Source organism: Argopecten irradians, chromosome 16 (assembly GCF_041381155.1).
Source record: "Argopecten irradians isolate NY chromosome 16, Ai_NY, whole genome shotgun sequence".
NCBI classification, from domain to species: domain Eukaryota; kingdom Metazoa; phylum Mollusca; class Bivalvia; order Pectinida; family Pectinidae; genus Argopecten; species Argopecten irradians.
In genome coordinates, this window is record NC_091149.1 from 24017015 (window position 1) to 24044517 (window position 27503).

The following is a 27503-nucleotide window of genomic DNA, read 5'->3' on the forward strand; positions in this document are numbered from 1 at the left end:
TGTACTCTGTAGAAAGAGATTTTATATCTAATATTACTTACTGGTAACTGATCAGACAGCTGCTGCATATTTTAACAAGATATGAATTAACTTATTACTCACATTTTCAGTATCAAATAATTTTGTGGAGATGCTTACAATGATGTAATACCCAATATCAAAGCTGACTTATAACACCAAATACATATGAAATAGAAAACATATCCAGATTCACAAAATATGACATTTTCTTTGATAATGCATAGACTTTAGTTCTTAGTGATTTACTTAGACTTTCTGATTTTTCCTGAGCCATAAACTATTGTCTACCTAAAATTTTACACAACTGTCTTTTCATATATTTTGCAAAATATAGAGATCATTTTAATGGTCATGTTCACATTATCATGTACCAAAACAAATATAATTACCATGCTTCACTGAACTTCAGATTGTACAATGTTAATAAACCATTTGTATAAGTTATCAAGATAAATTACTTCAATATCCAAAAGGTTTACTGCATGAAACTATGACTATTAAAAAAATAAAACGTCTGAGGGACTTTTTTCCAAAGAAAACATTTTTGAAGGTGTAGGTTGTAGTGATTTTCGTTGTTTTCAGTGGTCTTATTGTCTGAATACCTGCAAATTAAACTTTATAACATGCCTTAAGCTCTCAGTACTTTCAGTACTTTGATTGTATAAAAAGTTATTCCTCGTGACCTACATGGACATGTATGGGTCCGTGTATAGATAGTTTACTTAAACCGTTTTAAAATATTAAGCTTTTTGGTGTGATCGAGGTCTCCTAATCCCTTCAAACATAATCCCTTGGACATATATGGACACTGAAACTTCCGCGAAATCTTTCCCAAACTTTTTAAGATATAGCTGGTAGAATGTGACGATATGGAGGACTGGTAGAAACTGGCGGTAGGGACTGGTACAATTTGGCGGGAAGTACCTTCCCGCGGGTTTGGGAGGGGGGGGGGGTTGGCAGTTGTGCCGTGGTTTTGTGACATGGATCGGAAATACGTCCCTTTTCTCGAAGCCAAAGATGATAGATACTTTGTTTTGACTCTCGAAGCGTGGAATGTCAGCCATCTTTACAGGAAACGAAATCCCAGTGAAATCCAATTTGGTCACGTGATCCCTGTACTTGGTCATACGTTGTGGGTCCTTTCCGACGGGATGTAAGGCTGCCAGGACAGACCACAGGAAACATTGTTGTCCAATTTAATCACAATTAATCAGTTTATCTTTATCTGCCTATAAACTTAAAAATATTTGCCTCTTGCTTTCTGTTGTGTAAAGTCTACGGATCTAAGTAAGTTTTAATGCATCAATGAAAGATTTTATGTTTATCATTTTTAGTCCTCCATCTCGATAGTTTCTAGTTATAATATCTCTTTTAATTTTGTCTGTTTTGCTGTTCCATCAATAATTATACAATTCAAAATATTAAATAGTAGTTAATGATATCACATAATACGTTTTGTTTATAAAATCCCTCCTCTCTGTCTATCTGTCTGTCTGTCAGTCTGTCTGTCTCTGTCTCTCTCTCCCTCTCTCTATTGCAGTTTTATATTATATGTATTGTAAATGCCATCTTTAACTTTAGAACAGTTATATGATAAATAAATAAATAAAAATCAGCTGACTTGATAAACAGGTGGCCATTAATATGACATGAATACATGTATGTCTTTTGAGTGACTGAATACAGGACTATTTACAAGATTAATATTTTACGAAATATAAACCTGTTTCATTGATTTTTATTACACAGTCTCACGGCAAGGTAACATACATGTCTAAAAGATGGAAAATTTTCATTTGTTGTGTTCATCTGGATCTGAGTATTAGCTACAGTTAATTTTATATGTAGACCCACCAGAGTGCCCATACACCATTTTAGATGTTTTATTGGTCCAATTCAAAAATCGGTAAAATTTGTATCCTGCAAAGTAGGACTCTAGATCTTATATCGAAAAAATCATATTCTATATAGTATTAATTTCATAGTAGACCTACTTTGTAGAATTTTTTTTATGATTCTGTTATAGATTTTGTTAAACTGTATGTTGTACACTATACATACATATATATCTACTTCTGTACTGATGGGTCATTGACCCAAGGTCAATAAAATAATCGAAACAAGAATACGAATTTTACCGAACATCTATAAATGGTGGATGAGCTCCGGAAGGTATATAGATATTAAATATATCTAGTTCTCAACGCCTCGGTTGGGATTGTTACAAAATCTTAGTCCTCGACTGAGATAACCTGATCTCGATCACTTACAGGTAACAGATTTTATTAATATTGTGTGTGACTGTATGGTTTTATAGTGACATCACGTTATTTTGTTGTAGGTACTGTTTAAGATGAGATCAGCCTATACCAAGGTCCTGGTGATGGTCACCGTTATCATGGCTACAACATTCCTATGGACTTCTTACAATAAACCACAGAAAACAACATTCCTAAGGACTTTTCAAAATAAACCACAGGAAAAAGCTGTTAAAAGCATCGACGACCTGATTCCAGACTACGTAGGTATACTTTGATATATCTGACTGGATGTTCTTTAAGGATGTATTCTTCTGAGGTTTCATTCCCGTTGAAGTCTCATTTCGACATAGATCAAAGAAGTTATGAGATTTTCAAATAAAATCTAGCAATATCTGTAGCAAGTTGCCAGTTCAAATTTTGTCAAAAATTACATTTCTATTTTTTGTAGATTTCTTTAAACGAGAATTTTAAGAAATGGTCCATTTGGCGGCCATTTTGAAATTGTGCCTTTTTTTGCCTTGAGTAGAGCCACAGTTTTATCATTTTTTACTGAAATTGTTTTTACTTAAATCATTACTGCGCCAGTAATTTAAGCTCTATCGAGCTAATTTTTGCTGTAAATCTTTACTGGGTTCGTGGTAATTAAAATATTGGGCATTAATGTGTGAAATGATACACCTTTGTCATTTTATTTTAACTTTTAATGTAATTTGAGCACTTTTATTTTTTACTCTAAAATACAGAAAATAACAAAATTCAAATTGGGCAAAAAACTAAGCACACAGACCCCCCATTTTCCTGCCTGATTTGGAAAGAACAACCCTTTCAGTGTTGATATGAAAAATATTAACAAAAGTTTAATACCAAACCTGTTTCTATAAAGGGTTAAATTTGGCAAAAATGGCTGAAAATGGTGCATTTTGTAGCTCAAAATTAAGGGGTAGGGGTAGCATATGTTATTATTATGAGAAAAAATATTAATCTTATTAATCAAACCAGGTATATTTTTAAAGAAGACTACAGGAAAATAAATTCTACAAACATCCATATATATCAAACACCTCATTAGGAAATTTTGGCTTTAATCTCTTGTGTATATTGTCAAAATGGCAAAATTCCCAAAGAATCCAATATTTTGTCAACTAGGTATCTTTGAGTGACAATGGCTCAAAAACGAGCACACGGACATATGTTTTTTTTATCAATTTTCCTTTATAGTATGAACTCTGTTTCCAAAAATCTGTATGAGAAAAAAAGTTTAATACAAGAAAATTTTGACTTCTCATGATCAGAGGAGTACAATGTATATCCTTAATATATTCACTTGTTTTATTTAATATAATCAGAGATATCAATATAAAGCTCTGCTATATTCTGTCATTTTATCGAGCAAGAAACCTGAAATCTCCCCCAGATTTCATTTCGTAGATCATCTAACGTTGTTATCGTTAGGACTTCTACGTGAAAATGCAGTAAATTGCCTCTAAATTTCCTTCTCTAGCATATTTCAATATTTTAAAATGATTGTAAGCCATACCAAACTCGTTTAAAACAGTGTTTGTTAAATTTTGAGAAAGAACAACTTGCATAGAGGACTTTAGAGAAGGAGGATATTGTAAGAACACAGAATTGTGTGGCTATAGTTAGGACACGTACATTAACATGCTTGATATATGTGTATCTACGTAACAAACGTTACTAAGAGAGCATGTAATGTAATGGTTGCCGTGAGGCCCGCCTCACGGTAAGATTACCTCTGTTTGTATCATTATCAATTAACTTATCAGTTATCAATGCCGTCAAAAGTACTTTAAATTAATTCAAGATTCATAGGCTGTAATTGGATTTCTTACAGAATGTGCCGTTTTTCCAAACATTCAAGGACTAACATCGTTCGCTCGTAGATCAAATGTGGTTATCATTAGGACTTGTACGTGGAAATGCAGCAAATTACTCCTAAATCCCCTTTTCTAGCATATTTCGATATTCTAAAATGATTGTAAACCATACCAAACTCGTTTAGAACAGAGTTTGCAAAATTTCAAGCAGGAACAACTTGTATAGAGGACTTTAGAGAAGGGGGATATCGTTAGGACACACACAAAACAGTGGTGACGTCAGGACATTGTTTCATGAATGAGTATTCTTTTTGTAGGACTTTTTCATTAGATGGTGGGCTATTCAAATCGCCTTTCGTCCGTGGCCCGTCGTCCGTCCGTCCGTCCGCCCGTCGTCCGTCCGTCCGTCCGTCCGTCCGTCAACAATTCTTATTACCACTATTTTTCAAAAAGTACTGAAGGGATCTTTCTCTAATTTCATATGTCGGTTCCCCTAGGACCCTAGTTGTGCATATTGCATTTTGGGACCAATCGGTCAACAAGATGGCCGACAGGCGGCCATCTTGGATTTTGATAGTTAAAGTTTGTTACCGCTATTTCTCAAAAAGTACCGAAGGGATCTTTCTCAAATTTCATATACAGATTCCCCTAGGACCCTAGTTGTACATATTACATTTTGGGACCGATCGGTGAACAAGATGGCCGACAGGCGGCCATCTTGGATTTTGATAGTTAAAGTTTATTACCGCTATTTCTAAAAAAGTACCGAAGGGATCTTTCTCAAATTTCATATATAGGTTCCCCTAGGACCCTAGTTATGCATGTTCCATTTTGGGACCGATCGGTGAATAAGATGGCCGACAGGCGGCCATCTTGGATTTTGATAGATAAAGTTTGTTACCGGTATTTCTCAAAAAGTACTGAAGGGATCTTTCTCAAATTTCATATGTCGGTTCCCCTAGGACCCTAGTTGTGCATATTGCATTTTGGGACCGACTGGTCAACAAGATGGCCGACAGGCGGCCATCTTGGATTTTAATGGTTAAAGTTTGTTACCACTATTTCTCAAAAAGTGCTAAAGGGATCTTTCTCAAATTTCATATACAGGTTCCCCTAGGACCCTAGTTGTGCATATTGCATTTTGGGACCGATCGGTAAACAAGATGACCGACTGACGGCCATCTTGGGTTTTGATAGTTAAAATTTGTTATCGCTATTTCTCAGAAAGTACTGAAGGGATCTTTCTCAAATTCCATGCATAGTTTCCCCTTGTATCCTAGTTGTGCATAGTACATTTAAGGACTGATCCATAATGCCTTTCGGGACTGATCGGTAAACAAGATGGCAAACCGGCCGCTATCTTAGATTTCATTGTTGAAGTTTGTTACCACTATTTCTTAGAAAGTACTATAGGGATCTGTCTCAGTTTGAAAAGCAGAGAAAAGATCCCTCTTTCCATAGTCAGACATAGATCATTCTTTGGTGGGCGCCAAGATCCCTCTGGGATCTCTTGTTACTATATGATATTATATTTCTGTCCTTATTACAGTATTCTATACTTTTTTCATCCATAACATGAAGCTATAGTCCACTAATTAGCAACAAAAAGGTTTATATTTAGAAGTGTTTTGTCGCAAGATAACACTCTTTCTTACCAGTCTTTCTTGATTATAGAAACGACTCTTTTACAAGCATATGTCAATGGAATTATCAAATCTTTAAAGACACGTAAATCCAACATTTGTAACTTTTAAAACATGTAATAACTTATGACATTAAGATCTATCATCATTGTTAAAAACGCAGAATTGGCACATTGAACATGTGAATATTACAACGGTACATGTATAAACTTATACATATCAATAGTAAAAGAAAAGAAATGTATGCTACAAACTTTAAAATATATGTCAACATCATATTTTTTGTAATATATATAGAAAAAAACCCAGCAGATTACATGTATATAGATTCTTGACTCCCACATATATTTTGATCAAATTAATAATTTTTTTTCTATATTATTGTCTTAATTTTATCACAATTAAAAATGAAATAAGAAAAACAAGAAGGTCCAAGGGGAACCTATATGCAATATGATCCCTTAAATTTTCTCTGGGAAATAACATAAATATCAAAGCTGCATATGCGTATGGACCGAACGGATTCTATCAAGGCCAAAAAAAATAATATGCATGTTTCAGGTTACATGACCGAAAAAAAATAGGGTAGGTCGGTCGGGATTTTTTAAATTTTATTTTTCAATTTTATTTTTTAGGAGGGGTGAGGGAGGGGTTGAGTGGCTTTACAACTACACTAAAAAGTAATTTAATAATACATGTAATTTGTCTTTCAGGCTTTAGGCTGGCTAGAAGTCTTTTATTTCTCATTACCGCGTATTCGTAATTGAACTTTATCTGTATGAACTTAAAGCATGTGTAAAAATGTAAGTTGAAAACTTCATACACAACATTTTTGTTTTGAAAAAGTGTGATATAAAAGAGTGAAATATTATAATTTGATGAAAAATGATCACCCACCTCTCTCATTATCCCCTTTCCCCTCTATCTCAGTCTTTCTCTGTTTTTATTATCAATTGGCATTTACATTATCCATTTTGTCTCCCCATCCATGTCTCAACGTTTATATATTAAAATATTTACAATGCTATATTGTATTGCACATGCATATTTATGTAAATAATTATTTGTGAGGAAAAGGCTTTCTAAGTTGTGAAAACTTGTGCCTAATACTTGTACTTAAATTTTGATAATAAAAATATTCTGATGTTATGCTATGATATGTCTTTAGATTTAAAGCATGAATGGCAAGAACCATGTATCAGCTCTTGCTTTTTATCATTATAACGTATCCGAAAGATTGGTTGCAATATGATTTTTTTTCACATTTAAAGTGACATTTCCTGGTTCCATTATGAGGATTCTGCATTCCGGCTCGTTGCTAAGCTAATTTTATGATAGTCCATCAGCTATATGTTTTCTTCCAATTTCATTGAGCATTGCCTATATCTTTCACGCATCCTACGTGTCCTAACGATAACCGCACAAATCTATGTCCTAACGATAAATTCCCATTCTCTCTAGTTCTCTATACAAGTTGTTCCTGCTCGAAATTTAGCAAACTCTGTTCTATACGAGTTTGGTATGGCTTACAATCATTTAGCGGATATGCTAGAAAAGGGGAGTTAGGGGTAATTTGCTGCATTTCCACGTAGACGGCCTAACGATAACCATGTTTGATCTACGAGCGTACGATGTTTGTCCTTGAATAATCGAAAAAACGGGACATTCTGTAAGAAATCCATAAACAGCCGATGAATCTTGAATAAAGTAAAAATACTTAAGACTGCATTGATAATTAATAAATTGATTGATAAAGATACAAACAAAGTTAAACTTACCACGAGGCGGGCCTCACGGCAGATATTACGTTGCTCTCTTAGTAACGTGTGAGGTCCACAGTTACCGCCATCCGCTTGAGGTTTCAACCAAAACTACCGAACTAAGTTGACGAAATAACTCGTCAAATACACAGTAACAATATACAAAAGGCTATTAAATTTAAGATGTGATCTTTTCTCTTCTTCCTAACTAACTTTCTTCTTCCTAACGTCACCCTTGACACCACCTCGCGTTTGGTATTTGGTTGAGCACTCGCTCTTGTGAGGTAGGTTATGGATTCGGTCGCCTGTATTTTCTGCTCCTGCTTATCGCTCAGCATTAATGGAGTGGGACGATTGGTTTGCCCGTTGTCAGTATAGGGACGATTGGTTTGCCCGTTGTCAGTATAGGGACGATTGGTTTGCCCGTTGTCAGTATAGGGACGATTGGTTTGCCCGTTGTCAGTATAGGGACGATTGGTTTGCCCGTTGTCAGTATAGGGACGATTGGTTTGCCCGTTGTCAGTATAGGGACGATTGGTTTGCCCGTTGTCAGTATAGGGACGATTGGTTTGCCCGTTGTCAGTATAGGGACGATTGGTTTGCCCGTTGTCAGTATAGGGACGATTGGTTTGCCCGTTGTCAGTATAGGGACGATTGGTTTGCCCGTTGTCAGTATAGGGACGATTGGTTTGCCCGTTGTCAGTATAGGGACGATTGGTTTGCCCGTTGTCAGTATAGGGACGATTGGTTTGCCCGTTGTCAGTATAGGGACGATTGGTTTGCCCGTTGTCAGTATAGGGACGATTGGTTTGCCCGTTGTCAGTATAGGGACGATTGGTTTGCCCGTTGTCAGTATAGGGACGATTGGTTTGCCCGTTGTCAGTATAGGGACGATTGGTTTGCCCGTTGTCAGTATAGGGACGATTGGTTTGCCCGTTGTCAGTATAGGGACGATTGGTTTGCCGTTGTCAGTATAGGGACGATTGGTTTGCCCGTTGTCAGTATAGGGACGATTGGTTTGCCCGTTGTCAGTATAGGGACGATTGGTTTGCCCGTTGTCAGTATAGGGACGATTGGTTTGCCCGTTGTCAGTATAGGGACGATTGGTTTGCCCGTTGTCAGTATAGGGACGATTGGTTTGCCCGTTGTCAGTATAGGGACGATTGGTTTGCCTGTTGTCAGTATAGGGACGATTGGTTTGCCTGTTGTCAGTATAGGGACGATTGGTTTGCCCCGTTGTCAGTATAGGGACGATTGGTTTGCCCGTTGTCAGTATAGGGACGATTGGTTTGCCCGTTAGTGTCCGTAGTATAGGGACGATTGGTTTGCCCGTTGTCAGTATAGGGACGATTGGTTTGCCCGTTGTCAGTATAGGGACGATTGGTTTGCCCGTTGTCAGTATAGGGACGATTGGTTTGCCCGTTGTCAGTATAGGGACGATTGGTTTGCCCGTTGTCAGTATAGGGACGATTGGTTTGCCCGTTGTCAGTATAGGGACGATTGGTTTGCCCGTTGTCAGTATAGGGACGATTGGTTTGCCCGTTGTCAGTATAGGGACGATGGTTTGATTGTCAGTATACGTTGCAACAGTTGTCACAAGACGTATGGTTTCCCTGTCACTATAGGGACGATAATGAACCAAATATTAATAATGATAATTGGTACACCATCGTGTAACATCATTAATATATAGGTCAAAGGTCAAAATAGATGAATAATGAAATTCATCACCAAAATATCAATGGTGTCTCAATGAATGAAATATCTGATAAGCGTAATATATATTGTATTTACAGTACCGTAACATCCCAGACGCGATTTACTCATGTGTGAAGACAACAAAGACCTACGTGTATGATTTCAATAACACAGACATGTACCTGTTACCGAGTAAAGACGATATGTGTGCGATGGAAGCGGCGGACCTGGAAAAGCTTTATCAGATGTAAGTGTGAATATATACGGTAACCAACCCATTCAGCCACAGGTGTTAAGCACTATTGACATTTTTTTCTTACTTAATATATATATAATACTGTCACACAGAGAGCAAAATATCCATAGAACCAAACGCCTGTGGTTCAGCCATGTCATACGACCACGTCGTGAATATCACAAGCCAAGTTATCTTTTAGACCTCTGAAGATAAGCAAAACATGTATTGGTGTCTTTATTAAAGGTTTTTAGCCATTGCAATGCATAGATTTTAATTTCCACAGACAAATAAGAGCTCAATATGAATATCGACTTTAATGCAATCAAAAATTATAATGTGTACGTCTACATTTGAAATAAGTACATATGGCCAGACTATAAAACTAGTTTTTTTGTATACAATTTCACTTCCTTTTATTACAGTCTGTGTTACATTGTAACGTTACTTGTGCAGACATGTTATCACCTGAACGTTTACAGTGAATACATTCTGTGTTGTAACTGATGTTAATAAGGCGTCATACATGTTTATCTGTGCCTTTGAATGATTTCACAGCTTATATAAATCAGGCCAAGATATGTCTATTTAGGGTAAGGTCAGTAGGTTGGCATATTTTTTTTAGTGTCTTTCACTCTTAGATAATGGCCGGAACCGGAGTCTGAGATTGAAATCCCGATTTTCTTTTTTTTTTTTTTTAGTAGAAAAGTAGAAAAAAAATCAGGGTCGGGGAGAAAATATTAGGGTCGGTCGGGTAACCCTAAACAAACATTTATTTGTTTGTAATCATCAAACCTCAACAAATTACTGTAGAAATAATAACATGCCAACAGTTTCGCCATATAATTTTAACTTTTAATGACGCTGGCTGTGTTTAAAGCGTTAAACCTAATATATCAAATAGAAACCTGATGATTTATTATATATCAGTACATGAAATGATTAACCAATGTAATGTGCTATTTCATGAGGAATATCAAGCGAGGGGTTTGATTGAAATATTGCATAACGTTGTTTTTTTCTTAAACATAGCTGCGTCTAATAAAAAATGATAAAATAGAAATAATCCAGAAGTGATGACCTATTTCAGGTATTTAGGTACAATACAGACCATTTGTAAGAGACCTCTCCGACTGGGCAAAAGAATTGATGGAGGATGGGACATTTGTGTAGAGAGAAAATACCTCACCCCCGGGGCATGCCAGGTTTACTCATTCGGGTAGGTGGATTTATGCCAGATAAAGAACAAGATTCAAGACTTTTTATTAAACCTCACATATTGAGTAACAAACAACATCAACTCCGTAGAGCAATTATTATGATAAAGTAAGAATACAAATAGATAGCATAATAAATCATATTCAAAGCATGCATGTATTAAAAGACAATGTTTCAAGACTAAACAATTGGTACTAAAATGGAGCAGAACATATCATGAGTACCACAGAGTAGCAAATTAACTAATTACAACGGCACGTTACATACGAATCTATTTACAGAGATGAAACACACTTAATTAACTCAAATACAGTATAATACCTTTAACCTGAACTCGCTTTCCTCGAATATTGAACAGTTTTTGCATTGTCCCGACCGTTTTCCTGTTCATTTAATGTATAAAAAGCCTGGATAGTTCAAACCGCTGACATACCTTATTCGCAGAACAGAAATAGATCTACTCCCTTTCCCTTCAAATACATTGTATGTTTATTTAAACTATCTACAGAAGAACACGTCATAACGAATTCCGTGAACCATAAACACACAAATCACTTCCTTATAAGCATAGTTCGTTATACACATTATAGATATATAATAAGAACATTGACGAATTTCCATCACTACGCTGTAACCATGAATTTGTTATACACGTGTTTTACGGTATTCGTCGGACAGATGTTTGGCCCTACAGATTATTATATCTACAGCATATTTAAATTGTAGAAACTTAGATTTTATTTTTGTGCTAAACAGTGAGTAATATTAGAGTTTATCTTATAAAATACTAATCTTAGTACAGTGTTATATACGTGAAACATCCTGGTTAGAAATAGTCCTGCTCAGCCTTTGTAGTCACGCTAATACTTTTGTATCGAATGAGTTTCATTTTTACATCCATGGTATCCTATCAGCGACGTAAACAACCAACATTTCATGTTATACCGTATTTCTAAATATTTGATCACAAATCTCTGGAGACCATCTTAAAAAATTCAACATCCCCACGCAAGCATTATACAATGTAGAGTTGCAATTGGTTATAGAAGAAGATAAAATACAGACTTTTAACTCATTGACCCTAAAATTCATAATGGACTCTCTAACCTTTGAACTCTTCTAACCTTTGAACTAGAAGAGTTCAAATGTGTCTTCAGGGATGAATGAGTTAAGTATTGCTTTCTTCTGACGATTGACTTTATAAATACTGACATTTTTAATGTGATGCTCCTCTCTTACAGAATAAATTATGATTTTTCCTTTGATGACGAGATTGCTAAACAGTTTGATTGTGCAGTTCATTCATTTGATCCCAGGTAAGTCACATGTTCTATTCTTTGTCATACAATGAAAAAAATATATTCAGAAACTACGCTGGGTTTACTTTAAAAGATACAAACAACGGGATGTGCGTTGAAAATATCACGCAATTTTAATATATGGAGAATTGGCTTGTAGGTTTTTTTTCGAATTTATTTCAAAATGGCAAAAAATCATAATAGTGAAATTGTAATAAAACGTCGAGGTATGAGAGAAAAATACTCTTTCATACGTGGATATGAGGGATCGGGATATTTTACCCTTATTTTATGTTGAATGTTCTTGGCTTACTATTCTAAGGCATAATTAGCATTGAAATCCTTCTGGATGGGTTTAGCGTCGTGGCAACATATGTCTCCTACTTTCCTTTTGTCAGTATAATAAGACCATGTGAGGTGTGTTGTCCGGTGTCTAGTGGTATGCTTCAGTGATATAGCACTATAAGTTGGACAAGGGTTTCAACTATTAAATGCAAAGAGTCACAACACGAAACATACCACAGCCCCCCAAAATACATAGACATTCACGAATCGCAACACATCACACACATAGGAAGCCGTCCTTAAATAACCATAGCTGTTCATATAGACCTTAATCGTATAAACCAAACAATGGTATATAAATATATATTATTATTTATCTTATTTTCAACAGCATGGAAACAGTGAGCTACCAAAGGAGTACAAAGCCATTCGTGTACTTCCACGATATTGGCATATCGAGTAAAACCCAAAACGTCACCGGTAATAAAGAATGGAGGATGTTAACACTGAAGGATACCATGAGAGAGTTGAACCATAAAACTGTAAGTACTCATGCTGTATCCGTATTCTCTTACTCAAAAAATCGAATTTGTATCAGCTGTACTAGGTGTGGGTTGTGTTCACAAATTATAGATAGGTTTGCTCCAGATCAAAATTACATGCTTGACACTTAATTGCTGGAAGACCGATCAACATACCTATCTGTGCATGTGTGCATTTTGGTGTTCGTGTTAATATCTGATTATCGCCTGTTCTCGTTATAATCTAATATGTCTTATATGAACTTTTATGTTATTCCTTAATCTCATTAAAAATTATGTAACTCCCATCCTGTCCCATTATGGAAAAATGAAAATCTGACCTATTCAAGTATTTGATCAAAAAGAAACTTCAATCATACTTTATACAGAACACTCCATTATGGTGGTAATATCTGCCAAAGGATTTTGCAATCTGATTGGTCACAAAATAGATATTCAGACATTTTTGATGTTTCAACTTAAGGACTTGACCAATTAGAGAAGTTTAGTTAAATTTGATCAACCTCACTTCTTTTATATATGGAGATACAGTCGAACTTGGTTGATACGAAACTCGGATAATACGACAACCCGGCTTAATACGAAGTACTTGTTTAAAAAAACTCGGAAAATTCGAATTCGGAAAACTCGAAAAACTCGCTTGATACGAAGTATATGTTTGGTCCGAATGACAAAAATCCTACATAAAATGTTCGTATAATACGAAGTGAGATTTTTTTGTGAGTAAAAGATTGCCGAAAATGCTGATTTAAAAAAAAAATCTGGCGTAGAACGACAATTAAAAAAAAAGCCGTTTTCAACTACGTAAACACGGAGATAACTTGTTATTAATGGTTTAGCAATATCGTTAAATTCTTTGTATCAACAATAATCAGTGTGATCGCATTCAAATTTAAAATGGGGCCACATGTACGCATGCACTTTCGTAATACATTATCCGCGACTGGTTTACAGCGATATGATAACAAAACCTGTAGTTCTTCGGCCGCCTTGCACTATTGTGTTGTTATCACTCAAGCAGAAACTAAGCTCTACCACCTTGGCACCGTGTTAAAATCACAACCTGGAGCCGGTACACGCTTACTGTTTTACAGGTGTATACGTTAGTTAATTATCGTGTCAGCAAGTCGGAAAATTATGAAAGACGCAATGGTGTAATGAGTCCCGAGGGTGGTACTCATTAAGAGTCGCTCAGTAACTGAGGAGGTTGTGTCATGTACGTGTATAATATAAATTCACTGCAGTTTCACATGCAATATCATACCGTTTCGGAAAATGTCGAAGTCAACGTGAGCAATCCAACGAAGGAACCGTGTACAACCGGGGGGATAATTGGATCAGTTGATAGGGTGAAGACCGAGAGTGAAGAGGAAGATGACGGCCCAGAACAATTGAGACGAACATACAAGGCCATCTTAGCTGTTGAAAAGGGGAGGCCAGGTCAAAGTCGGCGATTGCTAAAGAATTCGGCATACCACCAAATTTACCCTGTCGACATGGCTGAAGTCAAAAGAAAAAATCAAGACCGCTTTTAGCAGTGACGGAACGAGCCCAGCAAGAAAGAAGATGCGTTACAGCGAAATTTGAAGACATTGAAGCAGCCCTTCTGAAAGTGGTTCGCCCCATGCCAGAGATCAAAATCTCCCTATTTCCGGCCCGATGCTTAAAAGTAAAAGCGAATACGAACTTGCCGCAAGAATTGGGAGAGCCTTAGCTTCGACTGCAGTACTGGCTGGATTGATCGATTTAAAGACAGACATGATATCTGCTTCAAGAAAATCTGTGGTGAAGCAAAGTCCGATAGACAAATCCAGTGACGCAATGGTGCAGTGGGCCGACGACCTCCATACTCTCCTATCACAGTACAACCACAGCGATAATCTTCTAATGCTGATGAGGACTGGTATATTTTATCGAATGCTGCCTGACCGTACCCTGGACTTCAAAGTAAACCGACTGCCACGGAGGAAAACGCAGCAAAGAGAGACTCACCGCCCTGGTTTGCGCCAACATGACTCCGGTTACACGAGAAACTCCCTCTATTCATCATTGGAAAGTCAGCCAAAGCCCCAAGATGTTTCAAGAACGTGCACACCCTCCGACTGAATACACAGCAAACCGCAAGGCATGGATGACCAGTGATATTTTCAGAGAATGGATCCGCAAAGCTGACCGGAAGTTCGCCAACCAGCAACGCCGCATTGCTATGGTGATTGATAATTGTCCCGCCCATCCACAAATCCATGATCTCCCGAGCCATCAAACTCATATTCCTGCCTCCGAACACCACCAGCAACACACAGCCGATGGACCAAGGTGTGATTCAAAACCTCAAAGTTCACTACAGAAAGCGTCTACTACTGCGTCACATTAAAGCAATCGACCGACAGCAGACAGCAGAGATCACTGTTCTTGATGCGATGAAACTTTCTAGCCGTATCCTGGCGATGTGTGACAGCGACAACAATTAGGAACTGTTTCCACCACGCAGGCTTTAAGACCGACAGCAGTCCTACCCCCAGCAGCGACAGCGAAGACGACGATGAAATTCCCCTCGCTCATCTCATCAACCTCCCCCGTTCCTTTTGATACGTACGCCTCCGTTGATTCTGACCTCCCCACCAGCGCTACCATGACAGACGATGACATTGTCGACGACATCATTCAACGCAGAAACGCCACCACGGACGAAGATACTGATGTTGACAGTACTTCTGAGACTGTACCTGTACCACCACTACCAACTACCGACATGGCTACTGATGCGTGTGCCCATACTTATCCGTGTATTGGAAACCCGCCCCAACAAGTCGACACAGATTGAGACTCTCCTCCGTGATTTCCGATGAACTCATCCGCGAAGATCTCGTCGCACAGTGCAACGCCAAGACTCAGACAAAGATAGCAGACTATTTCAGTGACTTTGTGTGTGAACGCGAGACAGATGTTTAAAATTTTATTCAAAGACTTTATTCTTGTGAAACCGAATAGTGCGATTACAATTGTATCAATGTTAGTGCTTTGAACGTGTTACTCAGCAAAAATAGACTTTGCGCTGTTCACCATCCACCATAGTGATAAAACACTGATATGTTAAGCTGACATGCGTAGATTTACTTCCTGTACATTGTAACTTCCTGTCAACACATGTGTCTCGGTAAACGTAAGTTTTCTGCTATTTATATGATTCTGTTACATTCTTTTTGTATGTTTGAATAATTTGTTGTGATTTCATTAAAAAATATTAAGATATATTTCTGTTTTATAGTTATAACTTTGCGACCAGTGGAACCCACTTTATATTGAAATCGATTACCGGTGAATTCAATATTGAAATACTGTTTATTCCATATTCACAATATTCCATCGTCTTTGGTTTATATTGAAATCTCAATAATTTTGAAAATATTCCCCATTCCCCAAGGACTTCAATATAAGCGGTTTCCACTGTACATATAAGATTTTGACACCGTCCTTGCTTACGACGTGAGAGACTAGTACATGTGTGTATACTTAGTGAAGAGATTGACAGTTTGACTTGAGAACTCGCTTAATTCGAACACTCGGATAACTCGAAGTTTTTCCGTGGTCCCTTCGAGTTCGTATTAACCGAGTTTGACTGTATGTTGATATAGTTGTCTCTTTTAGGTGAGTATAGCCTACATAGAATCTGAATTAATAACTATCTTAACACTTGAGACGGTACTTACTGAATAATTCTTGAATGAAAAAGACATATTCAATTTGGACTTCAAAATATCCTTGGAAAAGGCCAAAAGACCAACTTTGAGCAACCATGTTATCTCAGGTAGTGAAAGTAAAATGTTTTACTTTTAAAGCCTTTAATCAACTAGTTTTATTTAAAAAGATTACACCAAAATTAGTATAAATGGTATTGTTGATGATAACAATTTTTTATCTTAACAATCCAAAAAAAGCATACTTGGCTGTTACAATGACATAATTGTGCAATTTTCATGTTGTCATACTTTTCCCCTGTTTTGATTTCAACTTATGTTTTTGGCAATCTGTGTTGTCTTTATAACGTTCTTGCCATACAGAAATTTTCTAGTATCTCATGATACCCATATAAGTTTATATTTAGCTTCAGAGTTGGCAAATTATGCAAATATCCCTATTTTTCTGATTTTTTGGGAGTCAAGAAAAACTCTTTTCCAAATTTTTATTTGTGGCAACTTTTTTTCTTAATATCATCAACTTCTCAGTGGTTACGTATTGCATTTGTTTAACGTACGTGGCATTTGCTCGGCAGTAAGCACAATGTAAATATTGTACCTGCATAATCGTATTGCTATGTACGATTTGGAATTTCAACAGTATCAATATTGAAATGCTTAACAATGTCGTGGAATTTGTCAATATGCTATGTAATATGTTTCATAAGGAATGAAGAACAATACCTTTGTGCTATATTTTGCTTTGTGACAAAGTTAGCCTCACTGAATTGTCCCTTTAAAGAGTCTGTACGGTTAAATGGGCTATGATAATAAATATCATTACATCAGCTAAAATTACAATCATTGTAAGAAGTAGGCATTGAATCTATCCAAACATAGTAAATGAGCATTGCTTTTCTAAGCCCATATTGCTTGAGCTAAACCCTTTCATTACAGTAACCTGGACAGTACTTGGCCCTGCAAGTTAGTACTTTCCCTAATGCATGATAGTAAATGGCGACTAAATAGGAGCCTTTGTCCTTCCCGACGTCTTCTTAAGAGACTGCCTCACTTTTGGCCTTGTGTTGAGCTCCCATCCCTGTGAGGAAGGCTCTGGGTTCTACCCCAAGGCAGTAAGACACACCATAGTCTATAAAAGTGGTAGTTTCTGCTCTTGCTTAGCGCTCAGCATAAAGGGAGTGGGACGACTGGTTTGCTCGTTGTCGGTGTAATGTGATCGAGTGGAATGGTGTTGATCAAATAGCACTATTACAAGAAGACAGAACGCAAATATACCGCGGCCTCCCAAAGCATACTGACATTCACGCAACGCAACACATATGTGTATACATGGGAAGCCATCCTTCAATGAGCCTAGTTGTTAATAGGATGTTAAACCTAATACATCCAACCAAACATAATTATATGTACACGGCCCATCTAGTTGAAGACTATGTCATGTTATTGGTGGTAAAATAGAAACGGGAGTAGTATTTTTATCTATCTATCTATTTCTTCTCTCTTATCTGTTCCCCTTAAAGAAAATAATTATGATATACAGTGAAACCCCTATAACTCGAACAGCAGGGGACCAGGTCAATAGTTTGAGGAATACGGGGTATTCGACTCATCCGAGGTTGGTCATGATCGACAGTCAAAATGTCCGGTCTCAAACTATGACAAACAATGCACGGCAATGACATTTTGATTAACGTATCCTTCAGCATTTTGGATTTCTTTACTCAAGTGTTTTATTGATAGTAATATCAAGTTGAAAAAATATGTATAACATAAATTGAGCGTTTGAAAATGCTTACGAGAAAGCCCTAAATCAAATGCCATTCACAGCAGAGTAAGCGATCGTCATCTAGGTCAATGCACAATCCATATTGGTCAACAAGGGGTACATTTTCTATTATTTAATTATCACGAATCATTTAGCACATTTACAAAATACATACTCAAAATAATGTTAATAACCAGCATATTTACAGACATAAGAAATGATATCTATAGATGTCTATTTAGTAATATAAAAGCGTAACGTTAGGCCTATGTTACATGTGTTTACGGGTAAATTTACAAAATACAATTAACTGGAAAAGATACGGAACGCACTGATAAAATATACTCTACATGTATCTTTTGATATCGTTTACATCTTTCGAATAATAACATTGTGCTAGCCTTTCGAATGAAACCAACAAAGAAAATTAAAAAAAATAAACTTTTATAATTAGGCGGACGTCCGCCTCTTTTGGCATTTACAACGCATACTTTCTATTAACACGGATCAACAACTTCCGTATTTTCGTATTTACAGCGAAGATTATATACGAGAGAAACACCAATAACTTAATGTCTTTTCTGAAATAATCAAATAAAGTTAGCATCAAACAACAACTTCCGATCGTGTAGGTAGGTAATAATGACACCGTTAATCCCTTGATTATAATGACCTAAAGGCTTGACACGCCAACTGTATAAACACAAGATTGTGAGCAGTTATCCATGTCGGTCGGTGCAGTCAGGTGTGACATAGGTAAAAAATCTCAAGGGCCGAACACCTGTTCGACGAATACATGGGTAAATAATATGTATTTGATGAAACGGGGACATATTTCTGTTCGAGGAATAAGGGGTATTCGACGAATAGCTGTTCGAGCTATCCGGGGTTTTGTTACATAGATTATATAGGGAGATGGTCGGGACCGTACGACCAGTTCAACGAATAGGGGGTATTCGAGGAATCCGGGTTCGAGTTAGAGGGGTTTTACTGTAATTTTATTGATATAGAGCCATCTTATGATATATATATTATATATGTTGTAAATTGTAATAAGAGAGGGTGTTCGTAAGTTATAATTAACTTGTGATTGATCCTGTAGCTAATATGGCAATAAAATATGTTTAGATTAAACTAAAGACAGAAAATTTATGGACGAATTTCTAGATTTTGTATAATTTGATGTTTAATATTTGCAGGTACCCGCTTTAATTAAGATGGATATAGAATACTGGGAATGGGACGTCCTTCCAAACATAATCTTGGACAACTTGCTACCCCAGCAGTTCGTCATTGAGTTCCATCTCTGGAGTGCCAGCGGTACCACTCAGAAAGTCTTCTGGCTCCACCGCCTTTGGATCCTAAAGGATTTATATGACGCCGGATACAGAAGCTTCTGGCTCAATAGAAATCTACCTTGTACATTTAAATCTGATTTAACTTCTAATTATATCTATGCTTGCCATGAGGTTTCATATGTTAAAATTGAGAATGAAGCCAGATTAAAGACTAGCTGATGGCATTAATGTAATTTATTTAGTACATTTCAATCTTCTAGTTATATCTCTGTTTGCCATGGGTTCAAACTGAGAAGGATGTGAGACCGAAGTAAAGCTCATAAAACTATCGCAATCTACCTTGTAATTTAAATCTGGAATAACTTCTAGTTATATCTATGGTTGCCATGAGGTTTCATATTTTAAAACTGAGAATGATGCCTGACCGAAGTCTAGCTGATAGCATTAACGTTTAAATCTGACGAACTTCTATTTACATGTATGTATTTCGTGTATGAAAATTGAGCATGATATGGGAATGAGGACAAGCTGATAGACTTAATTCGTTGTAATGTAATATTTATGTAAAAAGTCCTGAATGAGTAATATCCTAAATAACAATTATATGTAAATTATTTACAGACTGGAAAACAACAACATACTATACGATAAACAACACGGTTTTAGATCTTCCAGATCGTGCGAAACTCAACTTCTTTCATTTTCAGCTGTGGTCTGGACTTCTATTTCCATTCCTAAAACCTAAATGTAAGAAATAGAGTTAGTCAAAGGAAAGTTTTGATTTTTCAACAGACTCGTTTCCTTGACTTCTGTAATTCTTTCTACGGAGAATTGAAAGTTAACTTAGGAATGGCTAAGCGTGTTGGGTACCTAGCTTTATTAACAACTTTCTTCGTAAAATATCAATTTTCATTTACTTTCATTCATTCTTGCCAAACCATTTGAAAAATTATGAGTAAATGTTCTTAAAATGTCAAAGACAAGTCATCTTCTTGTGTAATATTGTGTTTATATGTGGCAAAATTTTGTTTACGTGTGGTGAGATTATGTTTCTATCTAGTGACATTGTGTTTCTGATGAGATTATGTTTATATGTGGAGATATTGGGTTTATATGTAGTGACATTGTGTTTATATTAGTGAGATTGTGTTTATATATAGTGATATTATATGATATTGGATTTATATGTAATAAGATTTGTCTCCCCTTTGGTAGATGTGTAGGAATATCTTATAACTTTAAGTTGGTGTTGTGATATCCTGTTTTAAATATCTGTGCATGTCTGTCTTTTTATTGAATTACTCAATGCAAAAATGGCTGCATTGCCATTTTCTATTGTATCATATTTCTATTGAGTAGTTTTATATATTTTATTTCTTGTGTGCTGTTGTATAATTGTACGTATTTACCTGTAAATGTGTTGATAGTTCAATTCTGTACTAACATGTCGTGTTCTGATCTGTGTCGCATTGCTGCCCATTCCGTATTTGCATATTACAGAGTTAGCTCCCTTGCGGGGAAATATGAATTGTTATGTCATTATTTTGAGAGCGCAATTCACATCGTTTTCTCAGAAAAGCATGACTTTACACTTGCAAACACATGACGTCACAATCAATACCTACCCGCTAAGACAGATAATTCTGTAATAAGCAAATACATAATACTTGTATTATCAGATCTACCAAGCCGACGTAGTTAAATGAACGATATACTATCGATTGGTCCGACCTTCTTGTGACTGTGACGCCATATTGTGCATGAGTTTTTTGTCGTCTCAATCAACGGAAGGTGGGAATAATCATCGGTAAATTGTACTTTACTCACGTCGTTTTGGTATCTCTAAACCCCTGTATACGTATATGTCGCCGAAAACAAAGTGTTTGGGCCATCGTCACGGCTGTCTTATAAATGTGGTTTTGATACTTGGACAACGTACGTAGTTGGCCTCCCAACTACCAAAGGGAGATTATGTCCACTTCGGATATTTGACCAGTATTTTCAAATAATTGAATTGTGAATATTATTCAAACTGTGAATTATATCATGATTGGACATTTGCCCTTAATTGGATTACCAAATTCTTGAATTGTGAATATTACTCAAACTGTGAATTACATCATGATTTAATCGCTGGAGTGTGAACTAGAGGAAAAGTTTTCGATATTTCTATTGGATTGTCAACGTAGTTGTACCAAAGAACTTTATTTTTATTTCAAGCATTATGCCATTATTTTGTTTATTTATTATATGAAAACCAAAGACAATATAAACAATACGCGATAATCAGTACCAGTGATTATTTTGTGTTCTGCTAGTCAAAGCTTTACCACTGGTCCGACATTAAAATTCCCCACCCTTCACCTGTTATGTGTCCTTATTATACATATCAACAAGTGGGTTAAGTCAAACTACTCTGTTCTTTATTAAATCATTATCTTTAATCTCAAATCTCAATTCAATATTTGTTTACATTTTTAATGTAAAATGCATCATACCGAATTATTTTTCAATAATACAAAACGACTGTCATAGTCAGGAGATTTATGATTTGGAAATTATATGTTGAATAATGACTGACTATTTATTTCACTGCAGGGAGATACGCAAATGCAATAATGAATATTTACGGTGCATAATAATAGTAGAAAACATGCGGCGATTCTGTTGTAAAGACAATCTATCGGGATGGGGGGGGGAGGTTGTACAGATCAATGTTGCTAAAGACATTTCTTAAAACATTTAGCTGATTTTGGCAATTATATATTTTGTTGAAAATAAATGTTCGTATGACGTAATGACAATTAAAAATTATAAAAATCGTGGAATTTTTTTCTTTTGTTTTCAATGCCGCAATACGGTGGAAAACGTGGGGTCTTTCGATCACAATCCGCTGTTCAATCGAATTCATTGACATTGACGGGAAAGAAAAAAATATGTGCATTTAAAAAAATTGCAACTGTCCCGAAAATAAATAGTATTCATTTGCGTGAAAATCTGTAAATATAAGGAATAGATTTTTATTGTTGAGGTTACGAGAGTATAGTGATAATGGACTCTGTGTAAATTTTATGTCGCGTGGCTTCGCCGGGTTGCATAATTTGCACGTGCTACATAATCATTATACCCTCAAAAGCTCAACAAAATGAAAAAAAATTATTCTTTAAATAATGCAAGGCAGCAAATTCATTATGACGTCATGCCAGAAACAACAAACTGACACCAGAACAAAATCGCTGACCCCATATTTTGGTGATAACATTCTTTAAGATGTAGGTTGTTTGCGAATGCGTTTATATATTTCCCACGGTAGTGAAAATGAGTACACTCTCATTCGGTTAAGTGAATGAATCTTTTCCTCCGCATCAAAGAAGCGTCTCGCTTCGAGCGAAACGAAGTAAATAGCTGGCATTTTGCTTTCGTTTTGAATGTCATAATGGTTGCAGGATAAACAGAATATACACGGTTATCCGGCTTTCCTAAGTCTTGCACCAATATAAACCTTGTATAATAATATACTAGCTATGTATTCTCTATTTATCAGCCCATAAAGGAAAAAATACCGTCGCTCCTTGTAAAGTCGATTCTGATTGTGCCAAGATAACAGCGCAATCATTTCATAGAAGAAAGAGTCCTTAAGTTAATTCTTGGTTATGAACAGATTATCTTCAGTAAATTGCATTATAAGAATAAACTTGTGTAGATTTGTTTATGTTATGCAGATATAACACAAAAATCTGAGTGTACTCTTAATAAACCTCTAAAATCTTAGTGTAGTCTCAGTACACTATTATTTTCGTGTTATACCTCCATAACATCAAAAATCTATACAAGTTAATCCTTAAAGGCCCATTACCTTTCCGGAACAAAATATAAAGGTTTCTTAAAAAACATTAATAACATCAGATAATGCATACCGATGACCTAAAATAAGGTTACGACACCAAACATATGCAAGATTTCCTGCGTAATATATAAAAACAGTGAACAGTCAATTGATAGTCATCTACCGCGCGGTATTTAGGACGAAGGCGGGAAACATAATACGACCCGCGTTATGAAAATAAACATTTTATTTATTTAAATCAAATCGTTCAGAAGGTGATAATAAATGTAGTATTAACGGTAAGTTAATAATTCTTAAGACTCTACAAAATTATCGATCTTGTTTTACATTCCCATTTTAAAAATTAAAAGCCGTTTCGGAAAGGTAGTGGGCCTTTAAAGGTTCTAGGCAGTTAACAAGTTGAATTGTAAGTAAGTTGAATTCTCGGTGAATTTTAACATTAATTTTTAATAAAACTATCATGCTGCTTTTACCATAAAGAATAAAACAACGGAATTAGGATTGGAAATTGTTACGCAAATTTTTTGTGTGGATAATTAGCTGTTGCGGCTTTATATGGATTAATATTCTACACAAGGGCAAAAACCTGTAATAAAACCCAAAACTTTGACTGATTATTTTCTCGCATACCTCGACATTTAAAGAGACAATTCACTGAGGATAACTCTTTTACAAAACCAAGAAGCAAAATATAGCATAAACGTATTGTTCTACATTTCTTATGAAACATATAACGTAAAACATTGACCAAATCCACGACATTGTTAAGTATTTTAATTAATATCGCTGAAATATCAAATCGTTGATCAATACGATTAAGCAGGTACAATATGGACGCTGTACCTATACTTGAGCCAAAGTCACACACGTTAAACAAATGAACTACATAACCACTGAGAAGGTGATAAAATGATTTATTAGGTAAGACAATTCACCTAATAAGATAAACACACTACTGTCAGAGCGATTTGAGCAGTTTAAGACAAAAGTTGCATTACTCTACGAGCAAGGGACAGGGTTCGGCATACAAGAAGTTCGACCACAGTGTGTAATGGCGGATCAGCGAGCGAGTTTGAACATTTCACACACATGTCACCACCATGGGCTTTTCAGGCATATCACAGTAAAAACCGACTGGTCTAATTTCCATTAGAACTGGGTTTGTTCCGATAAATGTACAAATTTTAATGCTCTATAGACTGAATTGTCCCTTTAACTTCAGTTTTAAAATCATGATAGCCCGTGATTTTGAGAAATAAATTGAATCATGATTATAAAACTGATATAAAATATCGTGGTATGAGATTTATTACATTTTGTGACACTTGGGATAACTTGTTAGAGAGCGTTGAACCTAATCAATCAACCAACATCGACATCAGAATTCATAAAAAGAAGAGATGGTTTAGATGACTTGGTATTATGATCAATTTTCTAAATCCGAACTACAGATCATCATAATCCGAAACGGCCAAAATGAATGTTCTATTGAGGAATGTTGTGCATGTAAATTTCAAAGAAAAAAGACTCGCAAAACGACTTGTTTTTATTATTATTATTATTACATACATTGTAGTAGATAACAATCTGTACAACAAACACAAAGCCATTACTACTAACATACCACAGCCATCAAGCAACGACATCAAGAGTGAGTGACTGTACTTTCCATCCCTAACGACATCAAGAGTGAGTGATTGTACTTTCCATCCCTAACGACATCAAGAGTGAGTGATTGTACTCTCCATCCCTAACGACATCAAGAGTGAGTGATTGTACTCTCCCCCTAAACATCAGGAATGTATCTCCTCCTAACGACATCAAGAGTGAGTGATTGTATCTCCATCCCTAACGACATCAGAGAGTGAGTGATTGTACTCTCCATCCCTAACGACATCAAGAGTGAGTGATGTACTCTCCATCCCTACGACATCAAGAGTGAGTGATACTCTCCATCCCTAACGACATCAAGAGTGTGTGTACTCTCCATCCCTAACGACATCAAGAGTGAGTGATTGTACTCTCCATCCCTAACGACATCAAGAGTGAGTGATTGTACTCTCTCCCTAACGACATCAAGAGTGAGTGATTGTACTCTCCATCCCTAACGACATCAAGAGTGAGTGATTGTACTCTCCATCCCTAACGACATCAAGAGTGAGTGATTGTACTCTCCATCCCTAACGACATCAAGAGTGAGTGATTGTACTCTCCATCCCTAACGACATCAAGAGTGAGTGATTGTACTCTCCATCCCTAACGACATCAAGAGTGAGTGATTGTACTCTCCATCCCTAACGACATCAAGAGTAGTGATGTACTCTCCATCCCACGATCAGAGTAGTGATGTACCTCCATCCTAACGACATCAAGAGTGAGTGATTGTACTCTCCATCCCTAACGACATCAAGAGTGAGTGATTGTACTCTCCATCCCTAACGACATCAAGAGTGAGTGATGTACTCTCCATCCTAACGACATCAAGAGTGAGTGATTGTACTCTCCATCCCTAACGACATCAAGAGTGAGTGATTGTACTCTCCATCCCTAACGACATCAAGAGTGAGTGATTGTACTCTCCATCCCTAACGACATCAAGAGTGAGTGATTGTACTCTCCATCCCTAACGACATCAAGAGTGAGTGATTGTACTCTCCATCCCTAACGACATCAAGAGTGAGTGATTGTACTCTCCATCCCTAACGACATCAAGAGTGAGTGATTGTACTCTCCATCCCTAACGACATCAAGAGTGAGTGATTGTACTCTCCATCCCTAACGACATCAAGAGTGAGTGATTGTACTCTCCATCCCTAACGACATCAAGAGTGAGTGATTGTACTCTCCATCCCTAACGACATCAAGAGTGAGTGATTGTACTCTCCATCCCTAACGACATCAAGAGTGAGTGACTGTACTCTCCATCCCTAACGACATCAAGAGTGAGTGATTGTACTCTCCATCCCTAACGACATCAAGAGTGAGTGATTGTACTCTCCATCCCTAACGACATCAAGAGTGAGTGATTGTACTCTCCATCCCTAACGACATCAAGAGTGAGTGATTGTACTCTCCATCCCTAACGACATCAAGAGTGAGTGATTGTACTCTCCATCCCTAACGACATCAAGAGTGAGTGATAGAGTGTACTCTCCATCCCTAACGACATCAAGAGTGAGTGATTGTACTCTCCATCCAAGTGGTGATGTTCCTAACGACATCAAGAGTGAGTGATTGTACTCTCCATCCCTAACGACATCAAGAGTGAGTGATTACTGTCCATCCTAACGACATCAAGAGTGAGTGATTGTATCTCCATCCCTAACGACATCAAGAGTGAGTGATTGTACTCTCCATCCCTAACGACATCAAGAGTAGTGATTGTACTCTCCATCCTAACGACATCAAGAGTGAGTGATTGTACTCTCCATCCCTAACGACATCAGGAGTGAGTGATTGTACTCTCTCCATCCTTAGGAACATCAAGAGTGAGTGACTGTACTCTCCATCCTTAGCGACATCAAGAGTGAGTGATTGTAATCTCCATCCCTAACGACATCAAGAGTAAGTGACTGTACTCTCCATCCCTAACGACATCAAGAGTGAGTGATTGTACTCTCCATCCCTAACGACATCAGGAGTGAGTGATTGTACTCTCCATCCTTAGCATTCAATAATCGATTTACATGATGTAGGAGAGTCTTGACTTTGTGCGAAGGGCACTCTCAGGTTTTGAGCTAGAATTTCCATTTTAGGTTAACAACATAAAGTACATTCTTTACACAATGTATGCTATAAGGTTTTATAATTTGTTTTGTAAATGTTTACATTATACAAAGATATGGCGTTCGTAATATTGACCCTCTTACAGGCCATCACTACATCGAAATATTTAGTTTGATGTATCATGACACATCTCAACATTGACAATCATAAGTCAATTCGTATCATTAATCCTATTTTGTTTCATTTTTTCCTTAAAACGTTTAGTTTATGAATTTGAATATGTGTTAAGCAAATAAAATGCACATTTTGATAAGTAGCAAAGCTCTGTATGAAACGTGATATACTTATGGAAATCAATGTTCATTTTCAT

The 27503-nt window shown here is 36.5% G+C and overlaps 1 protein-coding gene across 2 annotated transcripts in view; it reads left to right on the forward strand.

Moving 5' to 3' along the window:
• The window catches only part of LOC138310343 (probable methyltransferase-like protein 24), a 67308-nt gene extending 44925 nt beyond the window's left edge, over positions 1–22383 (forward strand). For both annotated transcript variants that reach the window (XM_069251527.1, XM_069251528.1), the window contains exons 2-7: positions 2363–2542; positions 9320–9468; positions 10547–10675; positions 11916–11990; positions 12649–12799; positions 19462–22383. In XM_069251527.1, the coding sequence (XP_069107628.1) occupies positions 2375–2542; positions 9320–9468; positions 10547–10675; positions 11916–11990; positions 12649–12799; positions 19462–19779 (990 nt within the window). In that variant the 5' untranslated portion in view covers positions 2363–2374 and the 3' untranslated portion in view covers positions 19780–22383. The remainder of the gene's footprint in view (positions 1–2362; positions 2543–9319; positions 9469–10546; positions 10676–11915; positions 11991–12648; positions 12800–19461) is intronic.
• Positions 22384–27503: the final 5120 nt, after the last annotated feature.